The 25224-nt window shown below is 41.9% G+C and overlaps 3 protein-coding genes across 3 annotated transcripts in view; all 3 read right to left on the bottom strand.

Annotated features, from left to right (window-relative positions):
* LOC109439887 (butyrophilin-like protein 3) overlaps positions 1–5735 on the bottom strand; it is a 43638-nt gene extending 37903 nt beyond the window's left edge. The window contains exons 1-2 of the mRNA XM_088798841.1: positions 5678–5735; positions 2575–2922 (exon numbers count right to left, since the gene is read on the bottom strand). Coding sequence (XP_088654967.1) covers positions 2575–2922; positions 5678–5735 — 406 coding nt within the window. The remainder of the gene's footprint in view (positions 1–2574; positions 2923–5677) is intronic.
* LOC141567351 (butyrophilin-like protein 9) overlaps positions 1–25224 on the bottom strand; it is a 390425-nt gene that overhangs the window by 312817 nt on the left and 52384 nt on the right. The gene's annotated exons all lie outside the window — the stretch shown is intronic.
* LOC109439461 (butyrophilin-like protein 3) lies at positions 8703–25116 on the bottom strand. The gene is made up of 8 exons (XM_019719773.3): positions 25059–25116; positions 21969–22316; positions 17612–17887; positions 11507–11620; positions 10854–10874; positions 10310–10336; positions 9994–10020; positions 8703–9358 (listed from the first exon to the last, which is right to left on the bottom strand). Exons 1-8 carry the CDS (start codon positions 25114–25116, stop codon positions 8703–8705), a joined length of 1527 nt encoding a protein of 508 aa, XP_019575332.3.

Here is a 25224-nt window from a genome sequence, read left to right as displayed (position 1 = left end):
CTGAAATCTATGTAATTTTATTAACAATTGTCACTCCAATAAATTTTTTTAAAAAATGTAAAAAAAAAAGAAAGAAAGAAATCGTATGGTACTAACATAAAAATAGACACATAGACCAATGGAACAGAATCAAGGGCCCAGAAGTAACCCCCCACATATATAGTCAACTAATATTTGACAAGGGAACTAAGAATACTCAATGGGGAAATGACAGTCTTTTCAACAAATGATGTTGGGAAAACTGTATTACTACACACATAAAATGAAATTGGACCCTATCTTATTACTCACAAAAATTAACTGAAAATGGATTAAAGCCTTAGATGTAACACGTGATAGAATAAAATTCCTAGAAGAAAGCATATAGAAGAAGCTCCTTGACAATTATTCTTGGATCAACACCACAAGTTCAAGCAACCAAAGCAAAAATCGACAAGTGGGACTACATCAAACTAAAAACTTCTGCACAGCAAAATAAACAACCAACAAAATGAAAAGGCAACCTATAGAATGCGAGAAAATATTTTCAAAGTATATATCACATAAAGGAATCATATTCAGAATATATAAAGAACTCATATAACTCAACACCAAAAAACAAACAATCCAATTTAAACAAACAGACAGAACCCAGAACAGACACTTCTCTCAAGAAGGCACACAAATGGCCAACAAATGTATGAAAATATGCTCAACTTCACCAGCTATGAGGGAAATGCAAATCAAAACCACAATGGGATATCACCTCAAACCTCTTCAAATGGCTATTATCAACAAGGCAAGTAATATCAAATATTGGAGAGGATGTGGAGAAAAAGGAACCCTCCTACACTGATGGTGGGAATGTAAATTGGTACAGCCACTAGGGAAAACAGTATGGAGGTTCCTCAAAAAATTAAGAATATAGCTACAATATGACCCAGCAATCCCTCTTCTGGGTATCTATAAAAAAAAAAAAAAAAAAAAATGAAAACATTTGTTTGTAAAGAAATATGTATCCCAATGTTCATTGCAGCATTGTTCATGGTGGCCAAGACATGGAAACAACCTGAGTGTACTTTGATGAATGACTGGATAAAGATGTGGTGCATATATATAATAGAATACTACTTGGCCATTTGTATGTTTTCTTGAGAGAAGTGTCTGTTCAGGTCTTCTGTCCATTTTTTAAATTGAATTGTTTGCTTTGGTGTTGAGTTTTACGAGTTCTTTATATATCTAGATATTACTCCCTTACCTGATATATAGTTTTAAAAAATGAAATACTGCCATTTACTACAACATGGATGTATCTTGAGAACATCATGCTAAGTGCAGCAAGTCAAGTCAGATGGAAATAGACAAGGACAATATGATTTCCCCCTTATGTGGAATATAAAACAGAAAGCAACAAATGGACAAACAAAATAAACAAACAACCCCCCACCCCTGCCGCAAGAAAAAGTCTCATAGACACAGATAACAGTATGGTGGTTACCAAAAGGGAAAGGTGGTGGTGAGAGGTAGAAGAGGGTAAAGGGGATCAAACATATGGTGACAAAAGAAGACTTAACTTTGGGTGTTGAACACACAATGCAATGTACAAATGATGTGTTTTAGAATTGTGCACTTGAAACTTATATAATCTCATTAACCAATGTTACCCCAATAAATTTAATAAAATTAATTTTTAAAAGTGTGCATTGGTAAGTAAAAGAAGCCAATCTGAAAGGGCTATACACTGTATGATTACAAATATATGACAATTGTGGAAAAGGCAAAACTATGGAGCCAGTAAAAAGATCACTGGTTGCCAGAGGTTTAGCAGAGAAGAATAAATAGTTTAATTTTTCTGCAAACTGAAAACTGTTGAAAAAAATAAAGGCTAAAAAGGATACCATGAGCATATTCTTACCATACAACCCAGCAGTTCCACTCCTGAGCATTTACCCTAGAGAAATAAAAACTTAGGCTATCCAAAGACCTGTACACAAATGTTCATTAAAGTCTTATCTGTAAAAGCGAAAACTGGAAACAACCCTAATGTTCAATGGGTGAATGGCTAAACAATCTTGGTACATCCATACCATGGAATACTGCTCAGCAATAACAGGGAACAAACTATTGATACAGGCAACTCAAGGGCATGGTGTTCAGTGGAAAAGCCAATCTCAGAGGTCATGTATTGTGTAATTGTATTTATGTACACTTTAGAAATGACAAAATTATGGAAATGGAGAAGACATAAATGGATGCCAGGGCTTGGGGAGTAAGGAGGGTTGCAAGTAAGGGAGTAAGGAGGGGAGTCAGGGGAGTTGGTGGGTAAGGAGGGTTAATGTGACTATAAGGAGGTAGCAGAGGGAGATCTCAATGGTCATGGGCTAGGTCTACACCCTGATGTTGATGTCATGTGGTTACATAAAATGACATAGAACTATACACATGAGGCAGATTAAATGAACAGTGTATGATCTAAACTCCTAACTAAACGACCTAAGATATTTTTGAAACTCCTTATTCAACAAATAGTTCAAAAAGTCCCAGTTGGTTCTACCAGACAACTAGGTTATGAGTTCTCTGAAATGAGCAACTGACCTGAAACCTGCAGCTCCCAGATGGCCTCCTGGTCATTATTCTGGGAGATGAACCCACATCCATAGAGACCAGTGTCTGAGAGAGTGACCTTCTTCAGCCTCAGGGAGACATGCCCCTCCGCTATGGAGTCCTTCAGCAGCTCAGTTCTCCCTCGATAGGCTGGCATCTGCCTATGGCGCTGGTCTTTCCCTTCTCTGTAGAGATGCACCACAGCATGGAACTGATTTCTGAAGAACCGCACTTCCATGGCCTCCGCACTTGTCTTAGGAGAGAGGAAGCACGAGAACACTGCGTCCTCCCCGACCACGACCTGGACGGGCTTGTCTGGTCCCATCACCTGCCACTGGCCTGTGGAAGGAAGCACAAGAGATAACTGAGCAAAGACCCTGTCAGTGTGTCCTGCTCATGGCCAGCGTGTGCCCAGGGGTGCGACATCCATCTGATCTCCTTTCCAAACCAGTGACCAGCGTTTGTACATCCCTTACACTTGACAGATCACTTCCACATCCCTTGCTTCATTCTGTATCACAAACATCCGACAGGTGTGTGTTATTGACATTCCCATTTCCAAGATGGAAACACAATGTATCAGAGAGACTAAGTAAGTTAATCAGGGGCATGAGAGCACTTTCCAAATGCTGACCCTCTGACTGGAAGAGAATCTAAACCCACATTCTCTTGTCTCTGCCCGTCTGCTTCACCACACACTCACAACAGCCACTTTTCATCTTCTGCGCTAAAAGCTAAAGATGATCCATTTTCCAGGAGGGAATATTAACAACAAAGTCTCTAGTTTAGGATAATTTGTTTCCTTCAAGCTCATGGTTACATCTTGTAAATGTTTCAATGGTATAAGAAAGGAATGTCTTTGTCCATAGGTTAAACCTTTACTTGTACTTCCTTATTTTATTTATCTGCTTCTGCCAAATTCTGAGAGGCATGTATGACATTGTGACAAGGAGATTTTGCAGTTTTCATGTTAGAGATTTGCTCTCTGGTGAATTCATGGTGATTCTCCTTCCATGGAGTGTGCTTTATGAACACACCTCTTTGGGAGCGTCTCTTAATTAATTCACATGTATGCATTTCTGATATGTGCATAGATGGGTGTGCTGGAGTGTGTATACTCATCAGAGGAAAGGGGGTCACACTGTAAATTTCCTTTTCAAGCACGAGGAAATTCCCAAAGTGATCACTTATTTTTAAATAAGTGAATATCTTTATTTTACGACCCATTATTTCTTACTTTAAATATGTTTTATACATCTTTTTGAAATGTATTTTGCTCATGCATTTTGAAGAAGAGTCAGATGATATAAAATGTGACTTTGCAGCAGAATGTCTGTTCATACACCGGCCTGACCTAGCAGATGCTGAGTGCTGCCACTCACGCCACCCTGAGTCCTCTTGCAGTGGGCTGGGCATGTCCCTGCCCTCTGACAGCCCCACCCAGGAGTCTGGCCTCTGCTCCCTGCTGAGGGCTTTCTCTGCCCTTTGGAACCTGCTCAGTCTGGTGCAGGGCAGCCCAGAAGTGCTGAGAATTGAACAGTGGTGGGGGTACACGTCCCCAGTGGAGGCAGCAGGCAGTGAATGTTGGGATGATCCTGGGTTGCCATTTGTGTGGCCCCTCAGAAGGTGTTTCCATGTCAGTAACCTGTTCATTGGCACACCCTCTTTCGGTTTTCCTCCCTTCTGGCTTTACTCTTTCCACTCTCTTACTTTCGTTCCCAGAATCACTCTTGCACCAGCCCATCTGCACTCAGACCCTTATCCCTGACTGCTTTGGGGACTCAGCTTAGGTGGGCTGTGCTGCTGCTGTTGTGCCTTCAGGGCTGTGGGGGGTTCTCGAGCTGAGGGAACTTTTCCTGTGGTTTCTCTATTCCTCTGGCCAGCCCTTACTGCTGCTGTCATTTTCCTTACCTACAGCAGCTCCTTCCACCCTTTACTCCTCCTTCCCCTGGGGACCAGCGATGAAAAACTGTCTGTCGTTGAACACAGGCTCTGAGCTAATGGAACGCTGAGCTCTGCTCTATGTATAGGAACTCATGTGATCTCCACGCCAGCCTGATCAGGGTGTGATGCCATCTCCTATCAAATGAGCACACAGACACCTGGTAGAATCATGAGCTGCCAAGATCATAAGCAGAGGAAATGGGGGTTTAAAATAAAGTCTTTTTGCCTCTAAGGTCCATGACATCTGCTGCCTCTCCAGGATGCAGAGCAGTCAAAGAAACTCTTCAGAAAATGGATGAGAATGAACGTCATGAGAGGCTGTCCTGTGAACAAGACATATGGGTTTTGCTGTGGAAACATGGAGTGTGGCTTGATTACCCTTATTTCTGTCTTCTTTGCCATGATCTACACAACAGACAGAGCAGATGAGTGGCAGAATGAATGAACCTTTCTGAACCTGTCCAGAAAGACTGGACCTTGTACATTTGGACACCACCTGTACATAGAGAGTGGTCTACTCCAGCCCTCAGCTTCCTCTCTGTACCTTATTCAGTTACTCAACATCCTACACACCAGCCTTTGTGTTGACCATAACTAGAAGAAGAAAGAAGAGTGGACTTCTTCTCAGACTATGCCAGGTTACAACTCAGTCTTCATTTGAAGATCAGGACACCTTCCCCCACCCTCAGGTCACATACCACAGGTGTTTCCCACACAACATGTCCACAGCTGGACCATTATCTTTTCTCCAAACATTTTAGTCAGTGTCCCTTCTACCCCGGCACCCATGTAAGAACCTGGTGCTCTCCTAGAGACCCCTGCCTAAACTCCACAGCCCACCTGGGATAAACATTTAATTTATTCTCCTTCACATCCTTGGTGTGTCCCCTCCCCACTCCCAGGCCCCTCTTCAGCACTCTTTGCCATGATTTCTGGGCTGTTGTCACTGTTGGCACAGTGCCCGAGACCTTCCCGTTGCCCCCTGATCCCCACAGCCCCAGGCATTGATAGATGTCAACCTGGGGCAGAAGTCAGGGAAATGCAAACAAGAAAGATACACTAACCCACTGTGGTGAGATCATGCAGCTAAAAATCTAAGAATGTTAACCAACAAGAAGAGAGGCAGACAGAGTCTCGCCTGGAGGCTTACCTGAGCCCAGCCCCAGGAGACTGAGAAGCAAAGTGAGCACGGGAGTCCCAAGGGCCATGGATGTGTCTGCAGGTCGACCTCACGCTATGGAAACAGACGACAGCAGGGACAGAAGGATGGACCAATTAGAGAGAAGAGGGCTCAGACCAGCTTCTGGTGTGAGGAGCCATGAAGAGGCAGAGCTTGAGCTGATGGCAAACTGCACCATTCTTTTTAGAGTCACCTGATACAGACATGGCCCTGTGTGTTAGGGGAGAGGGGACTCTGCACTTTGAATCACTGCATTTATTGGCCAGCCATAAACATCCATCTCAGACCAAGAAAGCAATGATAGAGAAGGGGGGTGGGGCCCACTGGGAGGGGTTTGTCCTGGGTCAACACTGTGCCCTGTGTGGGTGGCACAGGAATGACAGATGTGGGGATATTAAGGTCCAATCTGGCAGGTAGAACTGTATGGGCGGTGGGATCCAGTCCTATAAAAGAGGTTGTCACAGTTGAGGGTAACAGATTGTGCAGATAAATAGGTGCCATTCCACAGGGGTAAATAAGAATAAGTGAGATGAACATTTCCTGGCATAGCCTGAGGTAATCCTGCCTGTCACCTCCTTTCTTGAGTCCTAGACTAGGACTCAGATCATGAAACAAGATTGGAAGAACTTGCTAGAACAAGACAGAACCTTGATCTCCAAGGACAATAAGGTGAAGAACCTCTCACTAAGTCTTTCATTTACACACTAAGCCAGGGCACTCACGATTAGAGATTTTGCAACCTTTTTAAGCACATGGAAATTCACAATGTGATCACTTACTGACGAGAATGTAAGTTTCCAACGACGCCATGGGGAAAAAACCACACAATTTTTAACCATAATAAAGCTAACATAAAAAAGCAATTTTAAATCTTAGGCAACCCTATATATTTAGAAATTGTTAATAACACAATGTTAAATAACCCATGGGTCCAAAAAGAAATCACAATAGAAGTTAGGAAATATTTAGAATAAAATGTGAGTGAAAATACCACATTTAGGCTAAAATTTAAAACATGTACAATAACAAATGGTGGCAAAGTTGTGGAGCAACAGGAACTTTCCTGGTACAGCCATTTTGCAAGACAGTTGAGCAGTTCCTTACAAAACGAATCATACTCTTTCCATACAACCCAGCAATTGCACTTTTTAGTATTTGCCCAAATGAGTTGAAACCTTATGCTCACACAAAAACCTGCACAGGAATGCTTGTAGCACCTTTATTCATGATCGCCAAAACGTGGAAGCAACCAAGATGCCCTTGAAGAGATGAATGAATAAACAAGTTAATGCAAATCTATAGAAAAGAATATTATTCAGTACTAAGAAAAATGAGCTATCATGTCACAAAAAGATATAGGGGAACCTTAAGTGAATATTGGTAAGTGAATGTATAAGGGTAAAATTTGGTGAATCAATAACATAATTAGACTTAGCTAGTTTGCAGATTGAGTCACTGTATATAGTTCACTATCTACCCACCCGTAATTAAACCTAGCTAGTTTGCAATTAGATCTTCCCTGATATTCAGCTATTTTCTCTTTGTTCCTCCCCTCACTGATTAACTAAAGAACTCTGTTTTGTTTCTCTTCTCAAGGCTACATGTACCTTGTTAGTTCATTTAATTAACAGAATTTTAATCTGAAAAGAGCAATTTCTTAATCCTCAGGTGCCCAGACACCGAAATCCAGTTTACAACTTCTTGCAATATTTACTGGTGCCACATAGTTTCACGCGTGGTGGCCAAGGCCGAGTCCAAAGTCCAGAGATAACATCGTTTTCAAACAGACCCTTTTTTATCACTGAGTAGTATATCATTGCATGGATACACCATAATCTGTTTATCCATTTATCTGTTGATAGCACCTGGATCACTTACTACAGATAAAGCTGCTGTGAACATTCATGTACAAATTTGTAGAGGAATGTATTTCCTTTTCTCTTAAACAAAATACTTAGCATGAGCTGGTAGAATCACATGGAAGGGACTGTTTACATTTTAAAGAAACTGCCAAATTGTTTTTCGAAGTGATTGCACCACTGTACCCCGCCACCAGCTGTGTATGAGACTTTCAATCTCTTAAAAGCCTTGTCAATACTTGGTATGATCAGTCTTTTTAATTTTACTTTAATAGGTGGTAATTGTGTCTCATTGTGGTTTTAATTCGCATTTTGTTACTGTCTAAGGATGTAGAGAATCTTTTCATGGGCTTACTAACCATCTCTATATCTTCTTTGCTGAAAGATTTATTAGTGATGGATGTCGAATATGTCAAACGTTCATTTGCTGCATCTATTGAGATGATCGTATGGTTTTCTTTTTTAGTTTGTTAATGTGTAAGTGTTTGATGTTTGAATATTAAAACATTCCTTTGTTACTAGAATAGACACATTTGGCAGTAATATATTATACTCACAGTATGTCGTTGAATTCAATTTGCTAAACATTTATTTAAAATTTTGCAACTATGTTCTTGAAGGATAAGAATTGGTAGTTTTCTTTTATATTATTCTGATATGTTTGTCTGGTTTTGGTATCCGGTTGGCTTTATAGAATGAATTGGGAAATCCTCCCTACTCACCATTTCTTTGGATTGGTACAGAAAAGTCAATAACTATTCTAAGGCTGATATGGAATAGAGAAAAATGAATTAATATGGAATAAATAAGCAGAGATCGTGTTTGAAAAGTTTAATATAAGAACACATCATCCACTGATGCCAGGACACCTACAAGAGACAGCATGATTCACATTCACTGTCTCTGGTCTTCACTAGACCCTGAGGTGGGAATTCTTGTCCCTGTTTTATAGGTGAGGAGCCCGAGAGCTTGTTACTTGTCAAAGGTCCTTTGGCTGCAGAGTTGGTGCAAACAAAATGTGCTGTCAGCCTTCTTCGCTCCATGCCTCAGGGCAGCCATGACCCCTGGCCCCACAAGAATGGGCCAGCCGCCTCATCTGGAAGTCTGCTGCAGGGCTCTAGGGCCTGAGAGGAAGCTCAGTGTCCTGAGGGAGAGTGTGAGGTGTGATTCCCTCTGTGCACCAACCTGGACAGGAAGGGTGTGGTCACCTGTGGGGAAGGCTCCAGGTTGTCTGTGTCACAAGGTGCTTCTTCTTCTGATCCCTGGGACACTGGGCAGATCACTATGGGAGTCACATTTTCCTCATCACTCACATAATGCTGGATGTAGGGCCTCAATAAGCCTTCAAACTGATGTGTCAGGGTGTAAATGAAGGACTGGTCATTTACATTGAGGAAGGAGATGGTCCCACCCTCGTAGTCTAGAAAGACCCCCACTCGTGTAGGTGGTATTCTTGGAGAGAGGTTAATTCTATGGGGGTTAAGTGTGAAATACTGATATTGTCTTTTCAATCTGAGCACCCAGTATCCATTGTTGGGAGACAGAGTCACATATGCCTCCTTCCTGTTCACATTGTCCCGGCACACTCCCACACACCACATTACATTGTGTCCCACATCCACCTCCCAATAATGTTTTCCTGCCTGGAATCCCTGAGAAGCCACCACACACGTCCTTGTAAATCTCTTGTCCAAGTAGGTCACCTCCTGACAAATGTTTCTATAGCACACAGTTTTCAGATCAGAAATGTAGAGCTGGGGGTGAGCCGTGTCTGGGTCCAGAGTCACCTCCACTGGGGTGTCACAGGGAGAGAGAGCATGAGTTACTGAGGAGGGACCTGAGCTGGATGCAAAGGTCACTCCCTTGCACTGCAGACTGGCTCGGGGTGGGATCAGGTGAGGTCCCAGGGCCAGAGGCTCAATCAGACACAGCCTCCTGCCCCTCTCTCGTTTCCAGTGGAGCCCTGGGACCACACCAATGCCTACAGATGCTCAACTGTGAGGTCCTAGCTCCTGTATATCACCCCAGCCGTATCTCTGTGCCTCCATGTAAGTCCACTGTCTGACTTTGTGAGACCTCAATCATCCCCTCTAACCAGTTCCCTTCCATTCTGAGTCCTGTCCAACTTCACCTCCTTTCCCTTCAGTCCATCCCCTTGGCCAGTCACTAGTGTCCTCAATTCCCTGGACCTTAGCCTCTGACCCCTAACCTGGCTGACCCTGCCCCCTGTCCTCTCCCCTCCTAGTCTTGTGCCAAGAAATGAGTCTGGGGCACCTGCCCTCTGGGGTGGACCAGGCCTCACCGATTTATAATCTGCAGTCCATTGTGTCTCATTGTTCCTGTTCCCCGTTATCTGTCTCTGGTCGGTTCCCTCTCCCATGCCCACCCAAGTCTCTGTCCCATCGTTACCCCCTCAGGCAATGGTACCTGAGTGTTTGCGGGCCTCTCTCAGTGCTGAAAACAAGCAGACAGAGAAGGAGGGTCAGTGCTCACATGGAGAGCAGGAGGCAGGGAGACAGGAGACCAGGGCGGTTAACCTTTGTGGGTCTCATGGGTCCACCAGAGATCTGCTGAAGGCCATGGGGTTCTCTACAAATGCACCTCCCCCAGCATCTACAGACAGTTTCAGGATCCCCATCATAAGACTGTCTCTGCAGAGACCCATGGCCTCTGGGTCTCAAGATTCAAAAACTAGGGACTTGTAAGGAGAGATAATGGGGATAGAGGGAATAGCTTCTCTCACCTGCCACTCCATGCTTCCTTCTCCAGTCTGAAAAGCAAAAACACAGAAAAAGCTGCAATCACTGAACAAGGGCCCGGGGAAAGTTTGAGAGGAAAGATCTACAACATTCTTACCCAGTTTCCTGGTTTTTCCATGACACAAAATGCAGAATATTCTGGGCTGATAGAAGCCTGTAAGGCTTGTTTCAAAGTACCAAGCCAGGCAGAAGGTTGAGGGAGATGCCCCACGTGCTCTTCTCCATTGTGGGTCCAAACCCTCAGAGTGCCCTTGAAATCTATAGTTCCTCTCCCCATAGAATGTACCAACAGGCAAAATGTACAGACAATTTATAGGCATTTCCAACACTCTTTAAAATACTCAGATATCTGAGGATTAATTTATTAATCAATGGATGGGGGAGGGCATTGAACCAATTTCCCTCATTGGCATGCCCATGCTTTCTATCCAGTCTGGAGCCAAGACAGATGCCAGGTGGCTCAAACTGGGGAACAGGAGGGACCCAGGAGAACTGTGGGAAAGGCTCAGAATACAACCAGACACTTACCCAATTCTGCCCAGATTTTCCCTGAAACAGAAACAGAATATCCAGTGGTGGACACAGTAGTATGCATGGTACAAACACAGCCCTGGCTCATTGCTCAGGGAGCTGAACTGCTGGTGAGTGATGGAGGCTCTTCTAGAACTCTCATTTTGTGCCCTGTAGTGAGTGTCTCTATCTGGGGTGAAAGAAGAGATCAGGAACATTCATGCAGAAGGGAGGGGCTGACATGTGGGATCCTGTGCAGGTGGAGATGGAGGTTATCAGGGAGAAGGAGGCTGGGAGGGGAGGAGAGATTAGCACATGGGATGTCAAAGGGGTTGTGTCACAGCCCAAAAAGAGAAAATTGAAAAATTTTTACTGGAGTTTTGGTGCTGTTCTTAGAAATTTATTTGATGTACAGGTGCTGAAAATCATGCTTCTCCTAATTCTTGGCACTCATTGAAGTGGCAAAGCTTGATGGAGGCTGGCGTTGCCCAAGGGATCCATTTTAGTGCAGCATGGAGAGGGTGAGGGTTGGGGTCCCTGTGGGCCATGTGATCGGATCCTGGAGCCCGGAGCTCTCAGGACAGACCCAGGAGGTGTATGGGAGCATCCCTAATCCTGGCCTCATTAGAAACTGAATACGCCACAAGCCCACCCTTCACTTTCTCACTTACCTTTGGATATTGAATAAGAAATCATCAGTCCTACGACTGCAACACCCAGGACACAGCAGAGTACTCCCAGTGAAATGGAAGCCAAGCGATAGGGTGAGAACTGGAAAAAAGTCTCTGAAAAGCAATTCATAGATTCCTTAATTATTGCTGAAAGTTGAATGCAGTTTGATTCTCATTTAAAGAATCCTCTTATATCCCAAGATAAAATGGATATGTTTCTTTAATTTCTTCTAGAGGTTTCAAACTTTGCATTCTGGATAAGTCCTCCATATAAAATCTGTATGGATTTTATTTTTTAAGTATAAAATGAGGTGGAGATTTCATTTCCTTCTAAATGAATAACAACAGTGACAGCATTGTTTGTTGAATGGAGTTTCCTTCACACACTGTTGCGCGTAATGTCAGCTCAGTCTACATCAAGTTTCTATTCAAGCTTCGGTTGTTTCCTGGCTCTCTGCCCTGTGCCATTGTCCACTTGTCTATCTCTGTGCCCATAATTTAAACTGGCTTCTTCATCACAACTCTGAGATATGTCTTGGCATATATTAGACTAAGGTTCTCAGTTTTGTCTTACTTTGCTGTGTTTTGGCAATTCTTAGCCAATGGCTCAATTATATAATTTGGAACCAACTCATCTATTTCTATAAGAACTATGAAATTTCTATGAAAACTCTGTGGAGATTTTCAATAAAATTATATTGATTCTATAGATTAATTTGGGGAGAACTGTTCTTTAAAATACTGCATCATTTTATCTAAGAAATATTACATCTTCTTATTCTAGTTTTCTTCAGTATTTTTAAATAAAATTTTATATGATCTTCAATAAGATTTTGCAATTATTGGACCCACTCCTAGTTAACATATTTTTTGGTCGTTCTTATAGATGGCATGTTTATTTTTCTCTTGGCTGGTTTACACAAAAATGTAATTAATTTCATTAGTCTCATATGAACATGATGAATTCATTTATGAGTTGAAAAAATTTAGCTTGATATTCTTTTAAATTTCTATTGTATATCACACATACCCAGTGAACAATGGCCATTTGGTTTCTTCCTTTCATACCATTTCTAATAAGGTTTTCTTTCCCTTAAAACCTTTATTCTTTCCTTCCTTGAACCTAATATATTTGTTGTGATTCTCCTTATGGTAATATTGTCTGGTATGCTTTGTTAGACTTTTATTTTCAATGAATTTGTTATATTTTTTCTTCTAATGTAGCAACAGTCAAGTTTCAAAAATCCAGTTTGATATTCTTTGTCTTTTTACTGGTAAATTAAATCCTTTGATGTGAAGTTATTTTACATATTTGAGTTTACATAAATTATGCTATTATAGTTTAGTGGTTACCAGAGGGTAAGGGGGGTGGGAGATGAGGGTAAGGGGGATCAAATATATGGTGATGGAAGGAGAACTGACTCTGGGTGGTGAACACACAACGGATTTTATAGATGATGTAATACAGAATTGTACACCTGAAATATATGTAATTTTACTAACATTTGTCACCCCAATAAATTAAAAAAAAAATTATACTATTATTTTTAAACTTTTCACAAATATTTACATTTTTATTGTAATTGGTTTCATTGTATAATGATTTAATGTTTTCTAAAATATAAGTAAACATTTTTTACTTTTTCCTCAATTAGCTTTCTTTCTTTTTTTTTAATTAAAGTTTACTGGGGTGACCATTGTTAGTAAAGTTACATAGATTTCAGGTGTACAATTCTGTATTACATCATCTATAAATCCCATTGTGTGTTCACCCAGAGTCAGTTCTCCTTCCATCACCGTATATTTGATCCCCTTTACCGTCATCTACCACCCTGTTCCTCCCTTACCCTCTGGTAACCACTAAACTGTTGTCTGTGTCTATGAGCTTTTGTTTCTCATTTGTCTTGTTCTTTTGTTGTTTTTGGTTATATACCACATATCAGTGAAATCATATGGTTCTCTGCTTTTTCTGTCTGACTTATTTTGCTTAGTATTATAATCTCAAGATTCATCCATGTTGTCACAAATGGTCCTATTTCATCTTTTCTAACCGCTGAATAGTATTCCATCATGTATATATACCACAACTTCTTTATCCATTCATCTACCGAAGGACATTTTGGTTCTCTTTTTGTGTGTTGTCCTTGCCAGGTTTTGGTATCAGGGTAATGTTGGCGTCATAAAATGAGTTAGGGAGTACTGTCTCTTCTTCAATTTTTTGGACGAGTTTGAGCAGGATTGGTATCCTCTTTGAAGCAGGATTAGATCCTCTTTGAAGGTTTGGTAAAATTCACTAGTGAAGCCATCTGGTCCCGGACTTTTGCTTTTGGGAAGGTTTCGGATGACTGATTCAATTTCGTTACTGGTAATGGGTCTGTTTAGATTTTCCAGTTCTTCATGGTTCAGCCTTGGAAGGCTACATGTTTCTAAGAACTTGTCCATTTTTTCTAGGTTATTGAATATGGTGGCATATAGTCCTTCAGAGTATTCTTGGATGATCCTTTCTATTTCTGGGGCATCTGTAAAAATTTCCCCTTTTCATTTCTGATTGTGTTTATTAGTGTCTTCTCTCTTTTTATCTTAGTGAGTCTAACCAAGGGTATGTCAATTTTGTTAATCTTTTCAAAGAACCAGCTCTTTGTCACATTAATTTTTTCTATTGTCTTTTTGTTCTCTATTTCATTTAGTTATGCTCTGATTTTTATTATTTCCTTTCTTCTGCTGACCTTTGGTTTCATTTGTTCTTCTTTTTCTAGTTCTTTAAAGTGTAACATGAGGTTATTTATTTGGGATTTTTCTTGTTTCTTGAGATAGGCCTGTAATGATATAAATTTCCCTCTTAAAACTGCTTTTGCTGCATCCCAAAAATTTTGGTAGGATGTATTTTCATTGTCATTTGTTTCTATGTATCTTTTGATCTCTCCTCTAATTTCTTCTCTGACCGGGTCATTCTTTAAAAGTATGTTCTTTACTCTCCATGTATTTGTGTTTTTTCCTGCTTTCTTTTTGAAGTTGATATCCAATTTTAAAGCCTTGTGATCAGAGAATATGCTTGGTATAATTTGAAACTTCTTAAATTTGCTGAGGTTAATTTTATGTCACAATATATGGTCTAACCTTGAGAATGTTCCATCTACACTAGAAAAAATGCAGTCTGATGTTTTAGGATGAGGTGCTCTACAAATGTCAATTATGTCCATTTCATCTAATGTGTCATTTAGGGTTTCTATTTCAATATTTATTTTCTGTTTGGATGATCTATCCATAGCTGTCAATAATGTATTGAGGTCCCCTAGTATAATTGTGTTTGGTTAATTTCTCCCTTTAGTTCTGCTAGTAGTTGCTTGGTATATTTCGGTGCTCCCTGATTGGGGGCATAAATATTGATGACTGTTACATCATCTTGTTGTATAGTCCCCTTTACCATTATGAAATGTCCATTTTTGTCTCGTTACCTTTTTCACCCTGAAGTCTGTTTCACCTGATATCAGTATAGCTACACCTGATTTTCTCTGGATACCATTTGCTTGGGGTGCCAATTTCCACCCTTTCACTTTGAGTCTATGCTTGTCCTTGTAGCTGAGATGTGTCTTTTGGAGACAGCATATGGTTGGGTTTAGTTTTTTTATCTAATCTGTTATTCTGTGCCTTTTTATTGGTAAGTTTAGTCCATTTACATTTATTGATATGTGAGGATTTCCTATCATTCTATCTTTAGTTTTCTGGTAAGACTGTGTCTCCCTTGTTTCTTTGCCTTTCAGTTGTTGTCTATTATTTCTCTGTGGTGGTATTCTATGATTTTTCCCTTTGTTTCTTCTTTTATTACAGTATATATTTCAGTTCTGGATTTTTTTTTTTTTTTTTTTTTGAGTGGTTACACTTAAGTTTATGTAAAAGAAAGTATAATATTTAGAGTATTTCATTTTCTTCAGCATGCCTACTTTCTCCATTCCCATATTCCAGTTCAGGCCTTACTCTCCCCCTTTTTATGTTTTGGTTGCCACAAATTGTTCCTGTTGATGGTGGTCGAATAGCCTCCTTTAGAATTTCTTGTAGTACAGGTCGTGTATTAGAAAATTCCCTCAGCTTCTGTATGTCTTGAAAAGTCATTAATACTCCTTTATATCTAAAGGATATCTTTGCTGGGCATATTATTCTTGGCTCATAATTTCTCTCTTTCAGAAGTTTGAATATTTGGAAGTTCTCATCGACTATTTGTTTGAATATATTCTCTGGTCCCTTCTCTCTTTCTTCTCCTTCTGCTTTGCCCATTATTCTTATATTGCTCTTTCTGATGGAGTCAGAAAGTTCTTGTAGAGTTCTTTCATTTCTTTTCAGTCTCAAGTCTCTTTCTTCTTCCATCTGTGTGATTTCCAGGTTTCTATCTTCGATGTCACTGATTCTTTCCTCCATCTGGTCAACTCTACTACCTCAGCTGGCTATTTCATTCTTCATGTCTTCTATTGAGTTCTTAATCTCCAGAAATTCTGTTTGGTTCTTTTTCAAATTTTCCATCTCTTTGGTAAAATGTTCATGTTGTTCTTTGATTGTGTTTCTGAGTTCAATAAACTGCCTTTCTGTCTTTTCTTGCAGCTCATTGAGTTTTTTCAAAACTGCAATCTTGATTTCTCTGTCATTTAAGTCACATATTTCCATATCTTTAAGTTCTTTTTCTGGAAACTTTTCACTTTCTTTCTGAGCTGTCTTGTTGCCTTTGTTATTCATGGCAATTAATGATTTATTATTTCTCTTCCTAGACATCTACAGGAGTGGGTTCTGCAACAGGTTGATAGAAAGAGGTCTTTCTTTTGTTTTCCAGTACGTGTTGGTAGAATGTTTTATTTTCTCTCTGACTGCAGCCTTTTTTCTCTCTCTCACATGGTAGTGCTATGTTTTCTCTGCACTATTCCAGCTTCTCGCACAATGGGGGTATTCCCTGGAAGGTGGGCTTCTCCTCTGTTAAGAGTTCACCTGGGTTATAGGGCACTGTGTCCCTGTGAGGATGCTGAGAGCTTTTGAAGTTCCAAAGCTCTCTGCACCAGATTCAGAGCCCATGTGTTGCAGCAGTTCTGTTTACTCCTCCAGAGATCTGCCCAGATAAGTGGCGACAGGGGCAGGGTGAGTTGTGAGAGCTGCCCCATAACAATGGCGCAACCACCACCACAGCAGGTACTGCTTCCAAACCTCCCTCACCTTTTCCAGATCTAGTTGGGCTGCGAATCTGTCTCTGCAGACCACAGTTCTCAGAACTGCAAATATTCTGTTCTTTTGATCTGACACTGCTCCTGTTCTGCTTCTAGCACTGGGCAGGTGGGGGCAGGGCGAACTCTGAGAGGGTAGGGAGAGGGAGGCTAGTCTCTGTGCCTAAGGCTTCCGTTCTCTGCAGCAGTGAGGGCTTAAATCACTGTTTTTAACCTTCTTCCCTCAGTTTTTGCTCCGAGGTCTCTGCCATGAGCGTTGGGTTCAGCCATGTTGTATGCTGTCCCCTCAGCCCTGTGGGCCGTAAACAGAGCCCTAGCAGTTTGAGTTCTTCCCTCTCCCACAGCTGCGGTAGTTCTGGGATGCAGTGAGCTCGGAGCACTGAGATAGGTCTGCATCCTGCTCCCGCTGGCTCCGTCTCCACACTTCTCCCTTCCCTCCTCCTCTTCTTGGGCAATTTGCCCACCTTTAGGTGAATTCAGTAGTCAGACTCTTCGTTTGCCTGTCTGCTGTGCAGGGCGTATTTTGTGGAGTTATAGTTTTTCAATTTGTTGTAAATTCCAGGGGAGATTTCCAGAGGCTCACCTCACGCAGCCTTTTGGATGACATATTGAACTTCAAGTTAGCTTTCTTAAACTTTGTGTGTGTAGATTTGAGACGGTTGCATCATGAAGATGACCATGTAATGAAGAAAATATTTGATTCTATTCCATTGCAATTGTAAACAATTGTTTCCACATAATCAAATTTTATGATATTATCTTTATACCCACAGATCTTTGGCTTTCAAAACTAATCACTAAAACTGGACAATATTACACAACAACCCTATGATAGAGCCTGGTTTTCTCCCTCTGATCTATACAAATATGAACCCCTCCCCTCTTCCTCCTCCTCCTCACTCACCTCTTATCAATATGCTGGATTCCACCTCTCGGCTCTGGTCAGTGTACTGGATAGAACATGATATGCTCCCAGCATTTCCTTGGACTATAAGGGAAGTCTCCACATCAAACAGGCCACGTCTGTCTGCAGTCACCTTTGAGTCTGAGAGCAAATCATGTCCTTGTGGGCCTTTCCACTTCACTGTCGGCTGGGGAAACCAGCCTGACGACTTGCAGAGTAACTGGATGCCTCCATCAGTATATCCCATGATAGAAACCAGTGGAGCTGAGCCCAACGCTGGGGAGAAAACAGGAAAGGGATGAAAGCAAATATCATATTCCAAAGCCACAGCTATTCTGAGCCACATTCATCAAGTCCATATACGTAACACTACCCCCATGGCCATTTCTCTCTTACATGCACGTAGACTTATAATAGCACTGTAAGCCCTTCCATGGTCTTTGCTCAGTCAACATTCATTTGAAAGCTACTATGTACATGGATATTCCTAAACACTAAATATGATGAAGGAAATAAGACAGATCCCATTCTAATGAAGAGCTTACTGACTGAAAAAGGAGACAATTATAAACAAATGTACTTCATTGTGAAATGTGTAGAGAGGAAACATGGTCAAGATTGTCATCGGAAGTCATGGTTTCCTGGAGGTGACATTTGCACTCGGTTGTGTCAGATGAATAGAAGTTTTTAATGTGAACAAAGAGAAAAAGAGAGAAGCATGATATGCAGAGGGCCTGTATATACCACAGCATGAGGAGTGGACAGGCCATATTATGCTCAAGAACCTCTGAGCATTTGCCATGTCAGGACTGTGATGTGCAAGAGGGGAAAGGTGTGAAGTCTGGGCATGGTGCTGGGGGGGCAGTGGCAGGACATGGATGAGTGCACTGACCTAAAGACTGGACCATTGTCACTGAAGAGCTGTTGACTGGCTTCCAGCAGGTAAGAGTCATGAGCAGACATGCATCTTAGAGAAACCCCAGGAGGGGGAGGAGGGTCAGTGGGAACACTCAGAATGAAAACAGCCAGATAGATGATCACTGAAGTCACTCAGGTAAGAGATGAGAAGGTCTGGAGAAGGGAAGAGACAGGTGCAGGGAGATAGATTTCACAGGACTAACAAGAGGATGAGGGGGGTTTTGCCTGACCTCCAGACTTGAAACTTGAGAGACTATGGAGAGTGCCCCATACAGGGGTAACCTCTGTTTAAGGATTTCTTATTGCCATCTCCCCCACCCAAACAGAACTTACCCTCCATGTGCTATTTTCTTTAATTCCCCAGGGTCTGGACCCAATAAATGGAGCCAAATAAATGTTTGCTGAGTGAATAAAAGAAGAAACTATGGTGTAAGCACTAAGAAGGGGGTATCAACAAGATAGTATAGACTAATCTCTCTCTGCTCCTCCCTCTATGTAGAATTACAAACCCTGGAAATATCACAAGAGGGAAGCATAGGAGAACTCAGAAAGGTGGAAAAAGGTAGATGAACTGACTAGGTTCTTAGGACAGAACAGCCGGCCATTTTATGGTTCTCGCCCCCTTCACTTTGAGACTATTTTTCTCTTTGTAACTGAGATGGGTCTCCTGAAGGCAACATATAGTTGGGTCTTGTTTTTTTAATCAATCCCACTACTCTGTGCCTTTTGATTGGTGAGTTCAGTCTATTTACATTTAGAGTGATTATTGATATATGAGGACTTACTACAACCATTTTAACTGTTGTTTTCTGGTTGCTCTATAGCTCCATTATTTCTTTTTTCCTGTTTGCTATTTTAGTGTGTGGGTTTTCTATGATTCTTTTATCCATTTTCTCTCTATTTATGTTATGTGTCTCAGCTCTAGATTTTTGTTTTGTGACTACAATTTGGTTTATATAAAAATAAGTGTTTCATACATACAATACTCCTTTTTCTTCTGGTTGCATCTTATCTTCATTCACTTGTGCAAGGTCCGTCCTTTTCTTCCTTCCCTTTATGTTTTTGTTGTCACAAATTATCCCTTTTTATGTTGGGTGTTTATTGTAGAGGTTGCAGTCTTTTTAAAATGCCCTTTCCCCTTTAACCTTTATGTTATAATTGTTTAACACCCTATTCTGAAATACAGTTCCAATTTATTTCTTTTGTTCATCTGTTTGTCATGTTACTCAAAGTTTTCTATTCTTTTGTCTCTTGATTCATAGAAAAGAGCTCCTTTCTACATTTCTTATAATGAAGGTCTTGTGGTGGTAAATCCCCTCATCTTTTATTTGTCTAGGAAAGCCTTTATTTTTCCTTCATACCTAAAGGATAACTTTTCTGGATATATCATTTTTGGCTGGTGATATCTCTCTTCCAAGATTTTGAATATTTGATCCTACTCTCTCCTAGCTTGTAAGGTTTCTGCTGAACAATCCAATGATAATCTCATTGGATGTCTTTCATAAGTTACCACCTTCTTTTCCATGGCTGCCTTGAGGATTCTTTCTTTGTCGTTAATTTTTGACAATTTTAATGTAATGTGCATTGGAGAAGGCCTTTTTGGAGTTAGATAATTACATATTATATTAGTTTGTTGATTTTGAGGATCCAGCTCTTTCCATATGTCTGGGACATTCTCACTGATTATTTGTTTGAATGGGCTCTCTATTCCCTTCTCCCTGTCTTCTCCTTCTACTGTACCTATAATTCTTATGTTGCCCTTTTCAGTGGAGTTCTCTTAGAGTTCTTTCATTTTTAAAAAATGCTCAGTTTTGTCTCTCTTCTTCCCCTAGTCATTTCTAGATTTCTATCTTCCAGCTCACTAGTTCACTCTTCCATCTATTCTGCTGTAATGCATTCTTCATCTCATTGATTAAGTTCTTCAGCTCCAGAATTTCTATTTGGTTCTTTTTTATAGTTTCAATCTCTTTGGTAAAGTACTCCTTTTGCTTATTGATTTTATTTCTGAGTTCATAGAAGTGCCTGAATTTTCTTGTACCTTGTTGAGTTTTTTCATAATTTCAATCTAGAATTCTCTATCATTTAAATCACAGTGTTCCATGTCTCTGTTTTCTGGAAACTTCATTTTCTTTCTGAGTTATCTTGTTGTCTTGATTACCTTGTTGCCTTAATTATTCATTGTACTTGATGGATTGTGTCTCTGCCTGGGCATTTGAGGTAGTGAGCACGATTCTTTCTAAATACTGTTTTGTTCTTAACAATTCAGCAGGCTGAGCAGGAGAGGTGTTTCATTTGTTTTCCAGCAGATGCTGGTATAGCACAAGTTTTTGTTTTCTCTTACCTGTATTTCTGGCTTTGGGATCTCAGAGCAGCAGTCCCCTATGTTTTGGAAATTGCCCATATTCCCTGAGGGAGTTCCCTCTGTGTTCTGGTTGCCTCAGTCTCAGGGTATCAACCCCGTGGTGGCATGTGTTGGGTGATGGATTCCAGGCCTGTGAGTTCCTGGTGCTGCCTCTTTGTAACAGAGGCAGCCAGGCATTCTGTGCTATCCATGGCATCTCCACTTCCTCTATCAGGTTCCACCACGAGTGGTGGGGGTCATGGAGTAAGCGAGGGGAGGTGGGTTTTTGAGTGTACAGCTTTGTCTTCTTGATAATAATGGCCGCAGATAGTCCATGGCTGCCACACCTCTTTGCCATGTCTTTGCCCATGTTGCCAGGTTTAGCCACAATGGGCACAGCCTACTCAGGCCAAAATGTTTCTTCTCCCCCTCCTACCCTCTGGGTTGCTGTACGAGGGCTACAGCCTGGTATCTCCACCACTACTTCATCGGTTCACGCCACAGTGAGCACATGACTGCATCTGGCACCCCCATCTTTGTCTTTCTTCCTTCCTACATCTCCCGCTTATTTCAATATGCCCACCTTCACAGGTTTTGACGTGTGGATCTCTCAGATGTGTTTGTGTGTTGAGCAGGGGATCTTTTGTTGAATTATAGTTATCTGACTTGTTTTGACTTTAAGGGGAGAAAAAAAGGGTATTCTCACTCTGCCATGAGGCTTAAGTCATCCCTATAACATTCTTGAAAATGCAGAATTATAGAGATGGAGAACCAATTTGTGATTGACAGGAGGTTGGAAGTTGGTGGATGAGCACAGTGGCTGAGAATACAAAGGGGTAGCAGAAGGAAGTCTTAGTGGTGATGGGGATAGCTCTATATCCTCATGTGGTGGTGGTTACATAAACCTCCACACGCAGGAAAAAAACGACAGAGAACTATTATGTACAAACAGAAAGAACTGATAGTTTAGGATGCTATCTTCTAACTGAATGACATGAACACATTTTTTAAGACTCCTCATTCAGCAATATGTTCATGAACTCCCAGATGGTACTACCATAAAACACAGCTATGAGTTCTGAGAAATAAACAACTCACCTGACACCTGCATTTCCCAGATGGCCTTCTGGTCATTATTCTGGGAGATGAACCAGCATCCATAGAGACCAGTGTCTGTCAGAGTGACCTTCTTCAGCCTCAGGGAGACATACCCCTCTGCTATGGAGTCCTTCAGCAGCTCAGTTCTCCCTCGATAGGCTGGTATCTGCATATCATGCTGGTCTTTCCCTTCTCTGTAGAGATGCACCACAGCATGGAACTGATCTCTGAAGAATTGCACTTCCATGGCCTCTGCACTTGTCTTAGGAGAGAGGAAGCACGAGAACACTGCGTCCTCCCCGACCACGACCTGGACGGGCTTGTCTGGTCCCATCACCTGCCACTGGCCTGTGGAAGAAAGCACAAGAGATAACTGAACAAAGACCCTGTCAGTGTGTCCAGCTCATGGCTGGCGTGTGCCCAGGGGTGCGACGTCCATCGTTACCTCCTTTCCAAACCCAGCGACCTGCATCTGTACATCCCCTACACTTGACAGAGCACTTCCACATCCCTTACGTCATTCTGTCTTCACAGACTTCCCGACAGGTGTATGTTATTGATATTCCCATTTCCGACACGAGAACACAATATCTCAGGGAGACTAAGTAAGTTAATGAGGGGTATGAGAGCACTTTCCAAATGCAGACCCTATGACTGGAGGAGAATCTATACCCACATTCTCTTGTCTCTGCCAGTCTACTTCACCACACACTCATAACAGCCCCTTTTCATCCTCTTTGCTGAAAACTAAAGATGACTCATTTTCCACGAGGGAGTATTAACAATAAAATCTCTAGTTTGGGTCAATTTGTTTCCTTCAAGCACATGGTTATGCCTTGTAAACATTTCATGGGTATAAGAAAGGAATGTCTTTGTACATAGGTTGAATCCTTATTTGTGCTTCCTTGTTTTATTTATCGGGTTGTTCTGTCAAATTCTAAGAGGCATATACAACACTATGACAAGGAGATTTTGCAGTTTTCACTTTAGAGATTTGCTCTCTAGTGAATTCATTGTGGCTATCCTTCCATGGCGTGTGCTTTATTAGCACACCTCTCTGATTCTGAATATCTCTCGATTAATTCACATGTATGCACTTCTGATATGTGTATAGATATGTGCAGGAGTCTATATACTCATCAGAGAAAAGGGGAGAGGTCACAGTGTAAATTTCCCTTACAAGGAAATTCCCAAAGTGATCACTTACTTTCAAATAGTGAATATTTTTATTTTAGCACCCATTATTTCCTACTTTAAATATGTCTTATACATCTTTCTGAAATGTATTTTATCCATCCGTTTTGAAGGAGAGTCTTATGATACAAAATGTGCCTTTGCAGCAGGATCTCTGTTCAGCCAATGACCTGGCCTAGCAGATGCTGAGTGCTGTCCCTTACCCCACCCTGAGTCCTCCTGCAGTGGGCTGGGCATGTCCCTGCCCTCTGACAGCCCCACCTAGGAGCCTGGCCTCTGCTCCCTGCTGAGGGCTTTCTCTGCCCTTTGGAACCTGCTCAGTCTGGTGCAGGGCAGCCAGAGTGCTGAGAATTGAACAGTAGTGGGGGTACACATCCCCAGTTGGGGGTAGGACACAGTGGACGTTGGGATGTTTCTGGGCTGCCATCTTGTGACCCCTCAGAAGGTCTTTCCATGTTAATAACTTGCTCATTGGCACACCCTCTTCTGGTTTTCCTCCCTTCTGCCTTCACTTTCTCCATTCTCTTACCGTTGTTCCCAGAATCACCTCCTCACCAGCCTACCTGCACATAGACCCTTGATCCTGGTTTGCTGTGGGGGCTCAGCTTAGGTCAGCTGGGCTGCTGCTGTTGTGCCTTCAGGGCTATGGGGGGCTCTCAAGCTGATGGAACTTTTTCCTAGAGAGTCTCTGTTCATCTGGTTAGCACTTACGCTGCTGTCATTTTCCTTGCCTACAGCAGCTCCTTCTACCCTTTAGTCTTCCTTCCCCCAGGGGCCAGTGAGGAAAAACTGTCTGTAGTTGAACACAGGCTCTGAGCTAATGGAGTGCTGGGATCTGCTCTATGTATAGGAACTCATGTGATCCCCAAACCAGCCTGATCAGGGTGTGATGTCTCTCTTGTCACAAGGAGCACACAGACATCTGGTAGAGTTGTGAGCTGAAAAGTTCATAAGCAGAGGAAATGAGGGTTTAAAATAAAGTCTTTCTGCCTCTAAGGTCATTTACATTACACCTGCTGCCTCTCCAGGAAGCAGAGCAGTCAAAGAAACTCATCAGAAATTGGTTGAGAATGAACTTCAGTGAGAGACTGTCCTGTGAACAAGACATGTGGGTTTTGCTGTAAAAACATGGAGCGTGACTTAATTGTCCTTATTTCTCCCTTTTTTTCCATGATCTACACAACACACATAGCAGATGAGTGGCAGAATGAACCTATGCTGACTGGACCTTGTATGGAATGACACCGGCTGTGCAGAGACGGGTCTACTCCTGCCTCTAGCTTCCTCTCTGTACTTTATTCAGTTACTCAACATCCTACACATCAGCCTTTGTGTTGATCATAACTAGAAGAAAAACAAAACTGGACTTCTTCTCAGACTATGCCAGGTTACAACTCAGTCCTCACTTGAAGATCAGGACACCTTCCCCCACCCTCAGGTCACATACCACAGGTGTTTCCCACTCAGCATGTCCTCAGCCGGACCATTATCTTTTCCCCAAATGTTCCAATCAGTGTCTCCTTCTACCCCAGCACCCATGTCAGAACCTGGTGCTCTCCTAGATACCCCTGCCTAAACTCCACAGCCCACCTGGGATAAACATTTAATTTATTCTCCTTCACATCCTTGGTGTGTCCCCTCCCCACTCCCAGGTCCTGCTTCAACACTCTTTGCCATGAGTTCTGGGCTGTTGTCACAGTTGGCACAGTGCCCGAGACCTTCCCGTTGCCCCATGCTTCCCACAGCCCCTGGCATTGACATGTGTCAGCCTGGGACAAAAGTCGGGGAAATGCAAACAAGAAAGATGCCCACCTTGTTCTGGGATCATGTAGCTAAAGAACTCAAAGTGTTAACCAACAAGAAGAGAGGCAGAGAGAGTCCCACCTGGAGGCTTACCTGAGCCCAGCCCCAGGAGACTGAGAAGCAAAGTGAGCACGAGGGTCCCAAGGGCCATGGATGTGTCTGCAGGCCGATCTCATGCTATAGAAACAGATAACAGCAGGGACAGGAGGATGGACTAATTAGAGAGAAGAGGGATCATCCCAGCTTCTGAGGTGAGGAG

Source organism: Rhinolophus sinicus, chromosome 5, assembly GCF_057876585.1.
Source record: "Rhinolophus sinicus isolate RSI-liver-muscle chromosome 5, RSI-T2T, whole genome shotgun sequence".
Taxonomy (NCBI): Eukaryota; Metazoa; Chordata; class Mammalia; order Chiroptera; family Rhinolophidae; genus Rhinolophus; species Rhinolophus sinicus.
The sequence above is the reverse complement of the archived record's forward strand: the minus strand, read 5'-3'. Positions and strand labels throughout refer to the sequence as shown.